This window comes from Bubalus bubalis, chromosome 3 (genome assembly GCF_019923935.1).
Source record: "Bubalus bubalis isolate 160015118507 breed Murrah chromosome 3, NDDB_SH_1, whole genome shotgun sequence".
Lineage (NCBI taxonomy): Eukaryota > Metazoa > Chordata > Mammalia > Artiodactyla > Bovidae > Bubalus > Bubalus bubalis.
Window position 1 is genome coordinate 143,241,745 of NC_059159.1, and position 18,447 is coordinate 143,260,191.

At 50.7% G+C, this 18,447-nt stretch overlaps 2 protein-coding genes and 1 non-coding gene across 12 annotated transcripts in view; 1 reads left to right on the plus strand and 2 right to left on the minus strand.

Moving 5' to 3' along the window:
• AOPEP (aminopeptidase O (putative)) overlaps window positions 1–5,066 on the plus strand; it is a 423,192-nt gene extending 418,126 nt beyond the window's left edge. For 5 of the 7 annotated variants that reach the window (XM_025281992.3, XM_044940257.2, XM_044940258.2 and 2 more), the window contains 2 exons: window positions 533–677; window positions 3,918–5,066. In XM_025281992.3, coding sequence (XP_025137777.3) covers window positions 533–673 — 141 coding nt within the window. In that variant the 3' untranslated portion in view covers window positions 674–677; window positions 3,918–5,066. The remainder of the gene's footprint in view (window positions 1–532; window positions 678–3,917) is intronic. The other 2 variants (XM_044940256.2, XM_044940259.2) reach the window with 1 other exon arrangement.
• Window positions 5,067–15,439: 10,373 nt separating this feature from the next.
• FANCC (FA complementation group C) overlaps window positions 15,440–18,447 on the minus strand; it is a 314,057-nt gene continuing 311,049 nt past the window's right edge. For all 4 annotated transcript variants that reach the window (XM_044940264.2, XM_006068257.4, XM_044940263.2 and 1 more), the window contains one exon: window positions 15,440–16,919. In XM_044940264.2, coding sequence (XP_044796199.2) covers window positions 16,755–16,919 — 165 coding nt within the window. In that variant the 3' untranslated portion in view covers window positions 15,440–16,754. The remainder of the gene's footprint in view (window positions 16,920–18,447) is intronic.
• LOC112584075 lies at window positions 18,295–18,401 on the minus strand. The gene has a single exon (XR_003108430.1). It is a non-coding gene; the product is annotated as a U6 spliceosomal RNA (small nuclear RNA).

The following is an 18,447-nucleotide window of genomic DNA, read 5'->3' on the forward strand; positions in this document are numbered from 1 at the left end:
CGCATTGTTTTCGAGACAGAAGAGCCAGTGTGTGCCCGTGGAAGGAGAGCAGGCGGGCTGGGCTTGAGTGGCAGGCCTCTTCCAGGGTGGCCTGAGGCTCTCCCCACCTGTGTGACAGGAAGTCTTCATTTCCCAGCTGTGCTAGGAGGGAGGCAGGTCCATGTCTGAGTCACACACATACATACAGCACTCAGGTCTCCTCGCAACTGCAGGGGTTCCCATAGGGTCAGTCGTCGTGGGAGCCTCCCTGTCCCTGTCCCCGTCACTGGAAAAATGTTCCTCTGTCCTCAGTTCAGCCACTAGGGTTGATAGAATTGATAGCCGAGAATTCCTTGGTGAGTTTCAGTAAAGAGAAGGGGATCGGAAACTGCAGTTTCCTGAAGCACCGCTGCTCAGCTGTCTGCCTTTTCTAGGGCCTTTGTAACTTCCAGCCTAGCACGTCTGTGTGAAGCAAACACAGACCGTGCACTCGAGCGCATGGGGACACATGATTCCTTTTCCTTATGCTCTCTGGCCTCTGTGCCTCCCACAGGCCATGGGCATCTACCTCTACGGGGAGCTGATGCTGAGTGAGGATCCACGGCAGCAGCATCTCGCCCGCAGGTGCTTTGAGCTGAGCAGGGAGCAGATGGACAGATCCTCAGCCGAGGTGGTGGCTGAGATGTTATTTTAAAGAGGTGATTCTCTCTCTCTCTCCTTTTTCCATTCTTCGGCTCTAGCCGAGATTCCTCCTAGGAGCCAAGTAAGTCAGTAAGCCAAATGGTGAGCCAAGAGCCCTGGCGGCTTCAGTCCTGGGCTCCCTCCCGCCCTGAGGGGTATGTGGCGCCTCGTCTGGCCGAGCGGCCACGAAAGCCCGTGCCGTCCACCCTCGCAGAACAGCCCCTTCCCCAGCACTGTTTTGACCGCTTCAGGTTTTGTTATTTGGGCGAACAGGAGTCACAGGAGAACATCTTGAGTAGGTTAGAAGGTGAACTGGAGAGCACGGCCTCCCCACCCTGCCCCCCAGTCTTCAGGGTGAAGGCTAATGTGGGGGTGTATTGCCCGGCTACCCCGCATCCTGAGCTGTGAGGAGGTGTGTGGGAACTTGAGGTCCCTCCGGTTGTCCCCACCTGGCAGGAAAGGCTGGCAGGCCCTCCTGCTCTCCGCTGGGTGCCTCTCTACGCGGCATGTCCACAGCAGGCTACCTCGTGTTGGAGCAGAGTCGGAGTGGGAGTCCTAAATGGTTTAAACTGCTTCCTCTGTTAATTGTGCTTGAAATTGACTTGTTAGATCTACATTCTAGTAGTTTTTAATGGAATTTATGCATTCTAAATGTAATTTAGCAATGATTCGTAGGTTTTATGTAAAACTGTGAAATTAAAAGTATTTTTTTTCTTTACCATTATCATTTCTCTGACTCTCCGGGTTTCTTCAAGGTTTTACATCATAACAGGGCATGTCTGATTTTGTGTCTTCTTTTTTTTAACTTCAGATTTCATTCTTCGTATTGTATAGATTTTCTATAATTTTAATGGATATTTAATATATTATGTTGATATTGTTGGACATTTAATTTGTTTCTAATGTTTTGCTCTTATAAAAAACCATTTCTGTCTAATATGTTTAACTGCCGTATTTATCTGAGAGAACTCTTACTGCTGAAGAGGTTCTTCCAGGAGAGTTGAAGAGCTGTGTTGGCCAGGAAGGGAAGTAGGGGGAACAGTTGCCCCGACTGTGCGTCTCGTGGCGAAGCGGCTGTGTGCGGGCTTCCCCGCGCTCCCGTCGGGCAGCTTCCAAGCCCGTTCAGAGACAGCCCAGCTTAAAAAGCAGGGCAGTCACACAGTTGTGTGTTGCCAGCCTCAGACAGTGATCAGTGCCAGTCATGCTTCTCCTCAGGTTTGCCACTTCACAGAGAGTTTGTGTTGCTTGAAGTGTGTGAAACTGCAGCGGTGCAGGCTGTGCCTTTGATGTTCCCTGTGCTCCAAGTGGTGGAAAACTACCGCGGGCTACGCAGCTACGGTGATTCCTCATTGTGCTTTTCTGCCCCGAGCAGGCAGAGGAGTAGTCTGGTCAGGAGCCCCCCCTACCCACCCTGCACTCCTGGATGAACACAGGGGCCACTTACATGCCCTCTGCCCCCTCCCTGGCTGCTCGGTGAAGGACCGTGACAGGGCTGCCCCCTGAGCTGCACCCTCCAGCAGTTGGGAATCCATCCCACCCCTTGAGGATCCCCACAGACATCCCCGACACTTAGAACCTGTGCCCCAGGGGGTGATGGGCTGGGAGACTGAGCGTGGCGGCCCAGACCAGCTGGTTGGTGCATTTTTCATTTCATCTCCCAAAGCTGCGCTGGCATTTGTGTGGTCATCTGTGAGTCCTTTGATTTTTAAAAATTATACCCCTAAGATACCGAGTAAACGAACACCAAGCAGAAGGAAAACCCACTTGGGAGCGTGGCAGGCCTGGAGGTGGTGTCGTCGCCTTGTGTCTGAGGAAGCTGGTACGTGCGATGTGGGCGGCACCGCCGCCCCTGAGTGCTCTGGCTGCTTGGGTTCCTGGCATGCTGATTTGTGACTTAAGATTAAAATCACATTGCCAGGGATTACCACGCAACCACGACCCTGACTGCTGCTCCAGAAGCCGTAGTTGCGCTCTCTGCAGTTCGGGGAACAGATGCATCTCGTAGCTCCTCTCTGCAAGCAGAAGAAGCCGACAGCCTCGGAAGATGCTCGCCGGCCCTTTCCTTATGCCCAGCGACGACCTCTCTGACGAGGTGCAGAGCTTAGCTGATTGGTGAACAGTGACTGGTTTCCGCTTTGTTCACAGTGGCTAAGTTCTGCACCTGAAGAGAAGGTGAGATGGGGCCAGTTAAGGTGGAGCTGCTGGGGCAGAGGCCGCTGCTGAGCGGTCAGCTCGAGGCCAAGCAGGATTCTGGAGGATGAGGGCCCGCCTGGCCCCAAGGATGCACTTTGTCCTGTTACGAATGCACACATCCCCAAAGTCTACAGAAATATAAATCCACTAAGTAAACATCTGTCTGAAAGTTCAAATGTATTGAAAGCTGCAAAATTATTAATTTTAAAAATTAAAACCAAATGAATCATAGAAGTCAAGTAAGACTATGTCAGCGGTAGATGACGTGTGAGTAGAGCTGGGTACTTTCAAAGGAGACGTCCTCTTGTGATTTCCGAGCACGGTGAACTCTCTCTTGTATTTGCAGTCCAGGTCTGTGTCTTCTGCAGCGCCAGTGGAACGAGGCCGAGCGAGCTCCCAGCCGAGGCGCTGCTTCTCCGGGCTGTCAGTTGGACCCGCCCTCCGGTGCCTACTGAGCTGATATCAGTTCTCATTTTACACACTGGCTCAGTTCAGCAGGAACAGGAGTCGAGCCCTAGAGCAAAGCCTTCCTGTTTGTAAGTGCCCAGAGGCCTGGGAGCTGGGACTGCAGCTGCGTGAAGACCGGCCCGACCGCCCGCAGCAGAGCTGACCGGCAGCGGTGGTGGCCCCTCTGTATGTGTCCTGTGTGTGGGTGTCGGTAGAGTCAGAGTTCTTTTGACACAAGAGAAATGAGCTTCCACCCGAAAAGGCAGAATGCCATTAGCACCATGCGTGTGACGTGGGCAGCGCCCACCTCTGTCATGGTGTCCTGTGGCCAGAAAGCAGGTGGAGTGACTGCGGGTCTGAAACGGGCCGCCTCTCTAGTATCTGTCCTGTGAATGAAGCCCAAGTTACAGCCACCGGCTTTCACAGCCGTGTGAGAGCGAAGCAGATGGCACACGCTGCAGCTGTAAAGCCCATTCTCGGGGCTCTGAGATGCACCCTGGTCTCTCCCTGTTCTCCGCTCATGGTCCTCTCTCCAAAGCTGAGAGCAAAGGTTACTTGTTTACAAGAATTCCTCCGTTGTGACCTGGCAGTAAACTTTATTGCTGTTTCCTTTGCAGGAAAGATCACAGCGAGAATCTTTTTTATGCATCTGCTCGTAGCCCTGGTGGGCCCAGGCTTGCATGGACCCTGGACATCAAAGGAAGAGCAATGGGGCTGCTGAAGCCGGCAGTCAGTGGCCGCCCGCGCCTTGTGGGGTGACCTCCCCAAAGGGCCTCACCGCAGAGCTGGTGTCAAGAGGCGCACCCTCATCAGCAGTCTCCATGGGGCTGTCTGATGCCTTCGTGCCCATCCTGGATGAACCACCTCAAGATCCTGAATGTTAATTGAGTCTCCCCTTTGAGTTCAAATCAGTTCTCCCATCCAAACACAGAAGGTCCCTGAGGCACATGGGAAAACCCACTGCACCTCCTCCACCCATCCCTCAGCGTGTGGATCTGCATTTCTGCACTCCCAGAAAGCCAGAGCTTGTCTGCTAGGCCCAAGGAGCTGCTGCTGCCCACCTCCGCAGAATTACATTGATTGATCTGTCCATTATTTAGATTTTCCAAAGTTTTAGTAACTTGGTAGAAGTGCAGGATAAGATTCTTTAAGATTTGTTGATAATGTAATGGATTCATGGTTTGTTTTTTTTTTCTTTCTGTTTACTTCTGAATTTAATACTTAAAAAAAAGAGAGAAAAGGGTGTAGTGTCCACATTCCTGTCTCCTTCTTTTCTTACCTCCATGGTTCCTCTAGTGTTCAAAGTGGTGCTGATGTTCTGGGGGAGGGGGCGTGTGCCTCCTGCACGTGGTAAAGGCGCCGTCGGGCACATGGGAGCCTGTGGTGATGGTGCTTCTCTTTCCCACAAATGTTTGAAGTTAAGAATAGAAACTAAGCTTCCCGGGATTGCCCAAAGGGCAGGGTGGCCTGAAAACACCTCGGAAGCCACACTGGTTGGTCAGGCACGTGATGGATGGCGTGAGGCTCAGCTGAGCGGGAGTGGACCCACCCACCTGCGCCGGTGGCGCCGCGAGCCAGCCTGGGGGTGATGGGCAGCTCAGCATAGCCCTTCCTTAGAAGCTCCTGACCTCAGAATTATGTAACAGTGACTTACCATTTTAGAAAGTCTCCTGGGGGTTGCTTCTTTGCTCTTACATGTGCTTTGCAGGTGTTGCTTCTGTGTGCTTTGTTTACCACGTTGCTATAATAAAAATCTGATTTTTGAATAAGTGTCAAAATGCTGTTATTTGTGAATTAAATGACTCTCCCCCTGGTTGGTGTGTGTTGGCCCTCTGAGAGGCGAAGCAGCAAGCCCGGGGCACAGCCGGGGTCTGGCTGCAGTCGACCCATCAGCCTGGTGGTTTGGTCTTGTTTTACCATGTTGTTGTCTTTAGAAACCACTGAGGCACAGCTGAGCTGCCACACGGGTAGTTTTGCACCAGACAACAGGTCCCCTTGCCCTGGTCCATTGCCCTGTCCTGGTTCTGAGCACAGGTGCGGCCAGCAGGAGGGGCCCTCAGACCCATGCCGAGTGACAGCCTCGCCGGCCATGCCTGTGGGTCGTTTGCCTTTGCACCTATGGGCATGGGCCTTTGGCGGTGAGGGGCCCTCCAGCCGCACTGGTGTTCCCGTCTTCTGAGCTCCTGGGATGGTTGTCCAAGTTCCCCCCATACCTCCTGAGAGGCCAGAGCCTGGCTGGGACTGCTGGGCTCCAGTGGCCACCAGTCAGGAAACAGGTTGTGGAACTAACACTGCATTCTTACATGGTTCATGTTGTGAAAATAGTTCCCTGTGGTAACGGGCAGGTCCTAGGACTGAGGCTGCTTTATCAGCAGGACCCGAGACCCTTGGGAGGGATGCCTCTGTCCAGGCGTGAGTGTTCACGGAGAACCCAGGAGCCCCAGGCACAGAAGGTGGTGGTCTCGGGGAGACAAGGGTATGGGAGCCTGCTGCCCTTCCCGAATCCTGTGGGCCAGGCCTGCACAGTGGGATCCCCAAGATCTCATAGTGACAGGTGGGATTTGAATGTGCATCCACCTGGCTTCACCCTGAAGCTGAAGCTCCAATACTTTGGTCCCCTGATGCGAAAAGCCAACACATTAGAAAGACCCTGATGCTGGGAAAGATAGAAGGCAGGAGGAGAAGGGGACGACGGAGGATGAAATGGTTGGATGGCATTGTTGACTCAATGGACTTGAGTTCGAGCAAACTGGGAGGTAGTGAAAGACGGAAGGCTGGTGTGCTGCAGTCCATGGGGTTGCGAAGAGTCGGACACGACTGAGCCACTCCACCACCACCACCACCCCCTGGCTCGGGGTTCTCCCCACAGCTCGTCTCAGGATGTAGATTGTCCCTTTGGTGATAAATCCTCAGGGACACCCAGTTTTGTCATTCAGTCAAGAGAAGACGTGAGAGCCCTGCCTTAGGAAGCAAGTTTGCTGTCGGGATGGGCCTGTGTGGGGCCAGGTGAGCACTAAACTGGAATCTGCTACAGTTATGTTCCCATGGGCAAGTCCCCAGGACTCTCCCGCCTGGGAGTCGCTCTTACTTAGCGGCAGTTTCTGATCTTTGCTACCCCAGGAACGGTATGTTTCCAGCATCGTTTCCAATCACGTTCCCAGGGTGAGCAGACAGGATGGAATGAGCTCTGCCCTGCAGCTGAGATGAGGAAATGAGCCGCTAGGAACCTGCATGGTCACCAGTCCAGGTGACACCTCCGCCCAGAGGGGGACCCCAGCAGGAGGCTTCACCTGCCCTGGCTGGGGAAGCAAGGAAACCCTAGCCCCTTCTGCAGTCGGTGTAGGTCGGTTGTGGACTTCTCAGCAGTGGAATCTGGACTGGACTGCTTGCCCCGTTAACGTTGCCCTCGGTCCAGAACCATGCTGAGGTGACAGCTGGTTCGAGAGCTGGTTAAACCAGTGAGGAGAGGTGGCCTTGTTCTCTGAGCAAGTTAAGTGGTTCATTGCCAAGTGACTGTCCTGAAATGGAGGTGCTCCCCCAACCCAGCACAAGATCCAAGCCCTTGCCTCAGCTTCCCATATGTTGACCTGATCCTCGGGGCCCCACATGGGGGACTGCACCCTGGCCCAGGCCTGGCTGTCACCCCCTGGCTGGCCTGGAGAGCCCCTTGCCCTCCCTAGCCACCCACTTGGCCTTTCCACCACCACTGGGCCTGGACACAGGACTGGGGGCTCCAGTGGGACCCATGCAGAACCCAGAGGTGGAAGAGGAGACAGGGAAGAAGTCAAGAGAAGAGGTTCAGGTCTCCCTTTTGGGCTCTATTTTAGTATTAAAGAGTTTCAAAGCACTTACTTTGATTGGAATTCCACATCAAAACATGGCAATAATAGTCTCCATCCCAAACAAAGTACAGAAATGTCACATTAGGCAGAACCTGGTGCCCCAAGGGCAGTGACCAGAAATAGCAAACCTTGTCCCTAACCATAACCCATCACTTGCAGTGGAGAGAAGACTTCTAAAAGATTTCTGCAACTGGCCTGACCCCACAGGCACTCGGCAAAGCCCTGGGCAGTTCCGTCAAGGCGGCGAGGCCACTCTGCAGGGCGGTCTGCTCGCACCAGATTGCCCCGGCTATAGCCGGCCTCAACAACGGCAGCGGTAACCCCCTGGACAGCTGGAAGGCAGAAGCTGAGTGGCTTCTCACCAAGAGCTGGTTTTTCTTAGAGCCTTATGCTCCAGGCCAGCCACCTCATTCTATAGATGTAGCCAGCTGGGTGGGAGGATGAGGCGTGTGAGAAGGAATCTGCCCAGAACTTCAGCAAGGACAACCCGCCCTGCAAGGAGCATGGTGTCTCAGCAGCTCCTGCCAAACAGAACCCTGGGTGTCCCAAGCCTGCGCCTTCCCTCGGGTGGAAAGCTCACCACACCCCATTCCCAAGAAGTTGGGGGTTGGGGGGAGGAATGCTTCCTCTGGCACTTTGCCAGCAGGTAACACGTGTTAGCTGGTACCTTGCAGCAGCATCCTCTCCCCAGGGCACCTTGGACTGGACCACCTCGGGGTGTAGAGAGAGGTGAAGGTGGGGGGGGCCCTCTGTGCAGGGCCCAGCCGTGGCAAAGATACCATACAAGGTGCCAGGACAGTGCTGAGCCCAAGCCTGACCACCTGGAGCCTCCTTGGCCCAAGATTAGGAGACGCCTGGGGGTTTAAAGGGCTGCCTGGACCTCCCAGGGCAGTGCCCAGAGGCCAAGCTCAATGAGGAGAGCACTCAAGCCCCTAGGCCACTGTCCCGGGGGCAATGACCTCGCCCTCCCTGGCTGGGCCCTGGGAGTTTACAAGGTGGAAGGGAGGAAAAGCTGGCTGGGGCTATTCATGGGTGAGGTTTTATAGATCTTTTCCCACTCTTTGGTGCTGTCTGGGAGATTGATCGGCTAATGAGGTATTTCTGTTCCAGTCCAATGACTGGAGGGTGTGAGAAAAAGAGGGAGGAGGCTATCAGCTAAGCCTAGGGGTGGAAGGAAGTTACCATAAAACTACAGATGTTCCCAGTGGTTCCCAGGACTAGTGTTCTGCCTGGATGATGGGTGGGCATCCAGGCACCCTGGCATTGGAGCATCAGAGCAGAACAGACCTGACCCTGGTGCAAGGATCAGCCAAAAAGCCTGCTTGCGGGGGTCGGGCCTGAGAAAGGCGGCTAGTACCGGAACCCCATGCTTGTCTGTCTGTCTGCGTGTGCGTGTTTGGGACTACGAGTCAGAGTGCAAAAATGCAGATAAAGGCCTCTGACTGCACGTTTTCCTCCTCTCCAGACCGCTCCCATAAAACTAATCTGGTTCCTTCAAAGTGTCATTTGAGATAAAATAAGTTCAGGGGTTTGCTTTCTCGGCCCCAAGGACTGAATTGGGCCGAACTGCTCCAGGGACTGTCCTCAGCCTCCAGTAGCACTGCCTAGCGCCCCGGCCTTTTCTGGGCAGCTGATGGGGTGGCCAGGGCTCCCTCGTGGGATGCCCACCTTGGAGGGCAAAGCTGCGCCCTGCAGGGGAGCCTCACGCCACTTTCCAAACAGCTCCTCTGTGGCTTTGCCTGGGAAGCAGAAGGGATCGGGTCCACACCGTGGTTTCTGTTTTCTTAAGCCTTCTTTGTACTCCTTCTGCCTGTAACTTCCTCCAGCCCGAGCCTTTGGCGATGCTTCCACCACTGCAGGCCCAGCACAGGTGTTCTTGCCTGTGGGGTGGGGTGCGAGGTGCTGAAACCGCCTGCCCGACCACACTGCTTGGAGTCTCAAGTTCAGAAAGTTCTTTTCCACAATAATAGGCCGCCCTTGTCACATGAGGTCTGGCAGGACAAACCTTGAAAGTGGAAATGTGTTTCTTAAGACCGGCGAGGACACTCTTGGTTAGATTGGAAAGGCAGGAGTGATACCTCAGGTTTTCATGTTCTCACTGCAAGATTTATGTCTCCTGGGACTTAGACATTGGTTCTGCCTAAGGAGGGAGGCTCAAGAAAATGTGAATTATGGGGATAAATCAGCAATTTAGATAGGAGCCAATTTTAGTGTTCGCCCATGGGATGGTACAGGCACAAGGGTGTATTTATGTTGAGTTATAAAGCAAAGACATAACTTAAAGGAAAGGAATTGTAGTTTGATGATTTTTGGCTGCTTTAATAAATAAGTGATTATGTCAAGGAAGAGAGAACTGCAGAAATTGTGGCTTCATCACAGCTGGGGGCTGAGGAGGCATTTTGTAGAGCAGGAGAGTGGTTATTAGTGATCACAGAAGCTGGGCAGATGGACAGATTGACATCAAGGAAGTTGATGTCACGGCCCACAAACTGCCCCAACTGGGGGGACCAAGGCCCCGGTCCTCAGGCCACCTTCCCTCTAGGTCAGGGTACCTCTTTCTAGAAAACTCTTTATTTGTAAATAAGCTGTGAAGATGACACCGAGCTGGTGGGTGAGCAGGGGCACCAGAGCAGGAGTCTCCTCTGAGTTACAAGTGGGCATGGAGGCTCGCTTCCCTTTGCAGCATCATGTAACAGTGAGCTTCTCTTAGAACGAACGTTCCTTTACATATTGATGATTGTGAATTCTTTTTGCATACATCACATGTGCAAATATAAACAGTATGTAAACAAAGAGCGAGCGCCGTTCCACCTCTTGACCAGCTCCTCCTCCAAGGCCACCACTGTGAGCAGGGTGATGGCCAAGATGGAGCAGGCACTCCCGCAGCACACGTGCAGACCCCCGGCGTATGCATGTGTGGAGCAGAGTGTACACGGATCTTTCCACGGCTGCAATATCTGAATATCATATGGCTGAGCTGTCTCCTTAGGTCTGTTTATTCAGATCCCAGCCGTGCTCAATGGCACCTGTGTAATCTTTTGGACTTTGGTTTCCTTATCTATAAGCCATGGACAATATTGTTAGGTGGTCGTGAGAATTACATGAATTAATTTACGTAAAGCCCTGGTAACAGGGCCTGGCATCAACTGTAAAGTCATGTGCTACGCTTTGATGGTTGTTTTTATTTAACCAGCCCTCTACCAAGGAAGCTGTGAGTTGTTTCCAGTGCCCTGGGCATTCCGCATATACACAGGCAGCCGTGCATCTGTGGGATAATTTCTGGACTTGCTCACGGTGGGTCCACGCAACCTGAAGTGGGGAGAGGCAGCTCTGAAGAACTGGCTTTTTTGTTACTAGATAAAAGGATATATAATTTAAAATTTTTTATTTAATGTTTTACTGCAGTAACATATATGTGAAATTTATCATTTTAGCCATCTTCAAATGTACATTTCAGTAGCATTAGGGACGTTCATGTCATTGTGTGCCCATCACCATCCATCCACCTCCAGAACTTTTTTATCACCCCAAAGTGAGACTCACCCATGAAACAATAACCTTCCATTCTGTCCCCACAGCCCATGGCACCCACTATTCTGTTTTCTTTCTCTCCAAATTTGACTATTCTAGGTACCTCATATGAGTGGAATAACTTTCCTTCCAAGAAGCAAGCATCTTTTAAGTTCATGGCTGCAGTCACCGTCTGCAGTGATTTTAGAGCCCAAAGAGAGAAAATCTGCCACTGTTTCCATTGCTTCCCCTTCTGTTTGCCATAAAGTGATGGGACGGGATGCCATGATTTTAGTTTTTTGAATGCGGAGTTTTAAGCCAGCTTTTTCACTCTCCTCTTTGACTCTCATCAAGAGGCTCTTTAGTTCCTCTTTGCTTTCTGCCATTTGGATGCTATCGTCTGCATATCTGAGGTTGTTGATATTTCTCCTGGCAATCTTGATTCTAACTTGTGAGTCATCCAGCCCAGCATTTCACATGATGTACTCTGCACTGAAGTTAAATAAGCAGGGTGACAATATACAGCCTTGACGTACTCCTTTCCCAGTTTTGAAGCAGTCCATTGTTTCATGTCTGGTTCTAACTCTTGCTTCTTGTCCTGCATACAGGTTTCTCAGGAGACAGGTAAGGTGGTCTAGTACTCCCATCTCTCTAAGAATTTTCCACACTTTGTTGTGATCCACACAGTCAAAGGCTTTAGTACAGTCAATGAAACAGAAGTAGATGTGTTTTTGGAATTCTCGTGCTTTTTCTTTGATCCAGCGGATCATAAATCCTTAGACTAATTCAACAAATATTTGTCAGGTATCCATGGTATGCCTGCCACTATTCCAGGCACTTTGGAGACGGTCAAGTATACGAGTAGATTACCTGGGGTCCATCCTGTGTAGGGCCCTGAATGCTGTTTTAAGAATGTTGGGTTTTACCATGTTCTGAACAGGGGTGTGACGTGAAGGCAGTTGGAAAGGATCACTGAAACTCTGCAGGTGGGTGAGGGTGGGAGCAGGGAGAGTAGGCGATGTTGGTGTCTCAGAGGACAAGGAGCAAGGAGCGGTCAGATATAGGGACGTCCTTGTGACGCAGACACGGGGGTGAGGGGAGGGGAGGGCAGGATGCTTACAGAATTGGGCCTGAGTCCCTGGAAAGTTGGAGCCACCATCGACTGACTTGAGGAGACTATGGTTTTGGTGCAGGGTGGGCTGGTGGAATCAGCCCATTTTAGTCTGACATTGTCGCTGACCACCCAGTGGAAATAGCTGTTGGGCCGTGGATATTCAGGTCTGTGGTCCAGGGAGGGTGTAGCCCCTCTGCACAGAGGTGGCTTGTGAAAGGCCAGCAGAGTGAGGGGCCACGGGGTGGAGGCCTAAGGATGGAGTCCAGGGTGCCTGCAGAGGAGAGGTCAGGGGATGGGCAGGGCCCAGCCCCCTCAGACAGAGGAAGGCCCTGGAATGTTCCACTGGCCAAGGGAAGCTGTCAGGGAGGAGAGAGACTCAGTGGGTCAGGTGCTACCCAGACTGGTGTAGGAGGCCTGAGAAGGGCTGGCTGGAGCCCTGGGGAGGGCACTTGTGACCCTGACAGGGACAGTCCCCACGGGGTCCCTCTCTCGGGTCCCACCAACCTGTTGCAGTGACTTGGGCTTTAAGAACATATGCCAGCATGCATGCTTGTCATTATACTGCATATAACACTTCACTTTCAGGATTCTCTTGACTGTACTTTTTGGGTTTTTTTTGGCCAAGAGGCATGTGGGATCCTGGCTCCCCAGCCAGGGATTGAACCCACAGCCCCTGCATTGGAAGGTGGATTCTTAACCACTGGACCACCAGGGAAGGCCCATTTCTTGGCTTTTCTTAAAAATTTTATTTTTCCATAAGAATTTTGGAGTCAGGACACCTAGTTCTCCTATTAGGATTCTATTAAGTCTAATTTATATCTCTAAGGCAGTTATTGTGTTTCTATCCAGGATGTCTTTCCGGAAGGAAAGAACTCCCAGATAGAGCAGTGGGTCTCAATTTGGCAACGTGTGGACCAAGTTTCAGTTGTCGCCTCTGGGCTGGCACCTAGTTCAGAGAGGGTGGGACGAAGCCCGCACTGCAGAGCCTTGCTGGGGCCCCAGGGTTAATGGCGCCGCACTGATAACCCCCGCCTCAGATGCCTACAAACCGGCTTTCTGCCAAGGGCCCTCCTCCATCTTCTCTAGTGTTAGGCTGTTTCATGGCACTCATCCTTCCGCGATGCTCTAGAAGAGTAGACAGGGTGTGTGGACATCTGTCCTTCTCTTTAGCTGCCCAGGTTCTGACCCCCTCCTATCTAAGGGGGATGCGGTCGGTGGCAGCCAATGTCACAGAAGTGAAACCAGCTGGACAGCTCCCCCAGCTCCTCTTACAGCCTAAGAGCATGTGGGGGCCTGGGCTTCTCTAGGCAGGCCAGCAGCTGGGACTCTGGCCAGCCCTTCAAAGAGTGCAGTGCAGGGGCCTGTCTCCCTACCGAAGGCAGCAGAGCTTGCAGGACAAGCTGTTAATACAAGGGTCCTGAATTGCAGAACTCACTGGCAACAGCAGGAATTTCCTCACCTGGCCACTCTGAACCTGGGTTTTGGGCACTGCTGCTGGCTGCCTAGAGCTAAGCCCTCTCTGCTTGACAGTTCTGTGGGCTTTTTTTTTTATTTTTGGCTGGGTCATGGTTGCTGTATGTGTGTTTCTCTAGGTATGGGTAGCAGGGTCTACTCTCAAGTTTTGCTGCGTGGGCTTCTCACTGCGGTGGCTTCTCTTGTTGCCAAGCACAGGCTCTAGGGCATTTGGGCTTCAGCAGCTGTGGGCCGCGAGCTCAGTAGCTGTAGCTTGTGGGCTCTGTTGTCCTGAAGCATGTGGAATCCTCCCAGACCAGGGATCGAACTCGTGTCCCCTGCATTGGCCAGTGGACTCTCAACCACCAGACCACCAGGGAGGTCTTCTGTGGGCTTTTAAGTACTCTCTGGATCACTTCCCTTTTGCTTTCAACGTTGTGTCTGTTCCTTGCAACAAGAATCCTAACTTGATGCACATGGATTCATCACATTGTGAGAAAAACCAGAGGTTGAGATTTTCAACACTGATTTAAGAGACTTTGTACTTCTATAGAAGATCTAAGAAGTATGAGACTCAGTACCCAAGCATGCAAGTTTCCTACCCCAAACACCAAGTATGGTTGGCTAGCCCAAGTGTACCAAGGACTGGGGGAAAAGGAAGTCCTACGTTACAACCTTCCTTTCTTAGCATCAGTCTGTGTATGAGGGATACGATTTGGACCCATGCTATAAACAAACTGTGGACCTGGATCTTAGAAGAAGGCTTTAAGACACACGTATTTATTTTGCCTTAAATTTGGTTCTTTAGGAATGAGATGGTTTGGTGATGATTAATAACAGGATTGTTTGACAAAATATACAAAATCCATGTCAAACCCAGTGTCAGGCAGAGGAAGGAAATCATCACCAGCACCACTGGCTGTGGGTGGGGTGGTGATGGGCCGGCAGAGGACAAGAAAGGCAAGGACAGCGGGCAGTCAAGTTCATTGTCTTCCTCCCTGGAGAGCACAGTTTGGATTCCTTGTTGAATAAGGCAGAACATTCCTCAGGTTTGCTCTTACTGTGCAAACACGAGGCCCCTCTGGGTAACAGGGACAGGCTCAGTATCAATTTGCCTTTAATTTCTGCCCACTGCCCAGATCCGGATCCTCTTCCATTCCCGGTTCCTCGCTCCTCCGCTTCGACGGATGTGGCTTTCTGCTGTCCCCTCTCATCCTGTCTGGTGCCCCTGTCCCAGCAGTGAGAACAGGACCAGGTATAGAAGATGGAACTGGCATCCAGGGCCACCCGGGCAGCGGCTCGTCCCCACATGCCCCCTGCAGTCTCAGGTGCCTCCTGTATATGACAGGAGCCCCCCAGTACCCCACATCAGGAAGCAGAGTGATTGTCCAGAGAGCCCAATGCAAGCTGTTTGAGGTAAAACTGAGGGCGGCCAGATCCTGAGAGAGCCATGGGGCTGTGCTCTGAGGATGAGTGGAGCCGCAGGTGGGGTCCCTCCTTCCCAACGCCCAGGGAGCCAGGGAGGCTGGAGCGAGAGGGCTGTGAGTCTGAAACACCAGAGTGAGCAGGAGGGTGGGGTGTGCGCCGTCAGATGTGTTCACGCTTCGGAAATTGAGGGGGGGCACAATGTGTCCATCAATTCAGCTTACACTCAGTGGGAATATTTAAGTATGGCTTACAGGGAAAAAAGGGTCTGTATTACGATGCATCTCATTTTGTTTTAGCAGCTGCTGCTGACTTGCCTACCCTATACCCACTCTCCTCAGCAGTTTTGAGATATCCAGTGGCAAGTTTCCTAGGCCTAGAGATAAATTATAATTGGTCTTTTCTAGGGGCAGACCTATCTAGGTTTTGAGAAACCTGAGGCTTCCATAATTGGGGAGTAGAGAAAATTTTTTTTCTAAGAAAAATTGTAATACTTAATACAAAGTTAGGTGCCACGTGACTTTTATTTACACTGACAAATGATAAAGCAAATTATAGGTTTTAGAAAGCTGGCAAACTCTCCAAACACCATGAAGTCCTGATGAGTAACATCACCTCTGTATTAAGGGTGGCCATTTAATACATTTTTTTCCCTACAGTTTTGGGCTCTGTCCTCTTTGATCTAAGTCCAAAGCTTAGGAGAACTTAGAGGCTTTGTAAAGGACTTAGGAAATACTACAGACAGACTGAGGTAAGGTCAGGAAGGCAATTTCCAGAAATGCAGATTAAACAATCTGAGATAGATAACTGTCCTGTTTTTATTATTTGCTGTGAAATACAGTGTGAATGGATGTCCACGTGGAAGCATACCCGCCCCCCCCAGGAGGGCTGGTTCCCGGTGGCCACTCGGTGTAGGGGGGGACTCAGTACCACTGAGCTGAGCCTTTCTTCCATGTCCACTGAAGTTGGTCACAGCTTCCCCGGCAAGAATCCACAGAGGAGAGGCGTCCTCACTCTGAGGGAAGCGCGTGATGATCGCACTTGTGATAAGAGCATTTTAACAGCATGCCTTTCATACTGTAGCATTTCTCAGATGGAAGGCTCAGGTCAAAAGGTCTTGGAATTTTCCAGACCTTCAGGTGGATCCGTATACCAAAACAAGTAATTCCTCTAAAAGCTTAATGTCTAATACAACAAAACTTTACTCATCCTCAAAGAGAAGCCAAGAATAAGGCAGATTCAGAGATGACTAATACATAAATCCAAGTGGACATAAAAGTCCTGACTCACTCGACAAACAGATAATACACAAAAAAGCCAAAGCATAAACCTTTAACTGATGTGAAATAAATATTGTTGAGGTTCCAATTCTTTATTAGAAATTTCCAACCCCCATTTTAGTTAACAAGACGCTGACATATAATCTCTTCCAATGCTTCCAGAACACACCCTGACCCTACCCTGTCAGCCGCCTTTGAGGTAGCACGAGCTCTCTCAGGAACCGCCGGCGCTTAGCGATGTCAAGCACAAGGCCCCAGAGCGCGCGTCACTTCACCGCTAAGACGTCTTGCTCCCGTCACCACCACTTGCCGCTGGGCTTGGTGGGCTCTGCTCAGCGGCCATGGGAGGGAAACCCGAGGGACCCACACTACCCTGATGAAGCACGTCTTAGGAAAGCAAGAGAGCATCCTGGTGGATAGGATGAGACACTGGTAACAATTACCGGACTTCTTAAAAAAGTGGAAAAAGGCTACGGTATTTTCTAAAATGATCAATAGTGCATGACCAACTTCTTGTTCCAAAGAGTTTGAAACATCCAAATAATAGTCGTGTGTCTTGGTTTGATATGGGGAAAAAAGGAAATGGAAATCGCTGTCCCATCCAGGCTTTTCTTTAGCGGTTCTCTAATCGACATTTGGGCTGAGCAGGCACAGGGGCTGCTGAAGCCACAATCCTGTCATTAGTGAGTAAATCTCACCTGACATTTTTTGTAAAACATGTACTACCAGATCTTGCCAGATGTTTACAGCTCATTTTACAATGCGAAGAGGGAACACATTCTACAAACTTGTGGCTGTTAAGAAGTGGCCCCATCATTTCATCGTGTGGAGTCATTGGTTAACTTGCCTAGGCGAGGCTTGCTCTCGCAGCTCTGTGAGGAGCTCTCTGGCCAGTTTTCTCGACCTATGGGCTTCCACGCAAAGATGATCCCATCTGTACAAAGTATAGTCCAGGAAGCCAATAATCTCGTTCATTATCGCATCTGTCTGAGCCATCTGGAATGAGGACAGAAAAGAAGACAAATTAAAACACTTTGCAGACAGACTCGTCTCTTCATCCAGTGGACCAACCATCACCATCCTGTCTCCCAGAGGCAGCTGCATTCCTATCAGCTCCAAAGGTCTCTTGTTTGTTTTCAAGGTGATGAGCAAAGCAAGACCATTCTCAAACCTTGGCCAACTCGTGAGCAGCATCATTTCCTAAAGCTCAGACACACAACAGCTACAGACAAATGCTTTATTTCTTGGAACACCTGTCACAGCTTTGGGGGTTATTTGCTGTGAGAAACAGAGGCAAATGAGCGTACTATGCTTGACTTTCTACAAAAGGCTCACTCTAATATGAGAACTGGAAAATGCTGAAAAGAGAGTGCCACCTGTTCTCACACAGACAGCTTTACAAACGGCATTCTTGGGCTCGCTGGCCCACTTGTCTGTTAATAGGCACCTAAGATTTTGACCCCCTTCATGGATCACAGCCTTGTTGAAGCTCTGCAGTTAAAAAGCTAAGATCATGGCATCCAATCCCATCACGTCATGGCAAATAATAGGGGTAAAAGTGGAAGCAGTAACAGATTTTATTTTCTTGGGCTCCAAAATAACTGCAGACGGTGACCACAACCATGAAATTCAAAGATGCTTGTTCCTTGGAAGGAAAGTTATGACAAACTTAGCATATTCAAAAGCAGAGACATCACTTTGCCGATAGAAAGTCTGTATAATCAAAGCTATGGTTTTTCCAGTAGACATGTATGGATGTATGAGTTGGACCATAAAGAAGGCTGAGCACTGAAGAATTGATGCTTCTGAATTGTGGTGCTGGAGAAGACTGTTAGACTGCAAGGGGACTAAACCAGTCAATATTAAAGGATATCAACCCAAAATATTCATTGGAATGACTGATGCTAAAGTCCAATATTTTGGTGCAAACAGCAGACTCATTGGAAAAGACCTTGATGCAGGGAAATACTGAAGGCAAAAGGAGAAGGGGTGGCAGGGGATAAGATGGTTAGACAGCATCACCGACTAACGGACATGAATTTGAGCAAACTCCGAGAGAGTGGACAGAAGCCTGGCATGCTGTATGCGACCATGGGGTTGCAAAGAGTAGGACACGACTTAGCAACTAAGCAACAACAACGAAGGTTTTAACGCTTGACTCTTAAGGGAAGCAGGAAACACAGGAACAGCCATTTCTGCTGAATACAGCCTTAGTTGTTGGTGCCCTTAAGTGCCATTTTCCTAAGAGTTCGGTTCAACAAAAAGGGGGAGAATCTCACAATCTATCTGTGTGAAGAATTTACTGTGCTTTTTCAGACACAAGTATATAAGAACCTCTGTTTCTGAGAGTAATCTATGCTTTTTGTTTCTTTTAAACATAGAACGCTTCACAAATCGACGTGTCATCCTTGCACAGGGGCCATGCTAACCATCTCTGTCTCCTTCAGACTTTAGGCTGTGCGCTGCCTAAGTGAGCACCACGTATGCGTTTGCTGTGTGAGTCAAATGTTTAAGTCACTTGAGC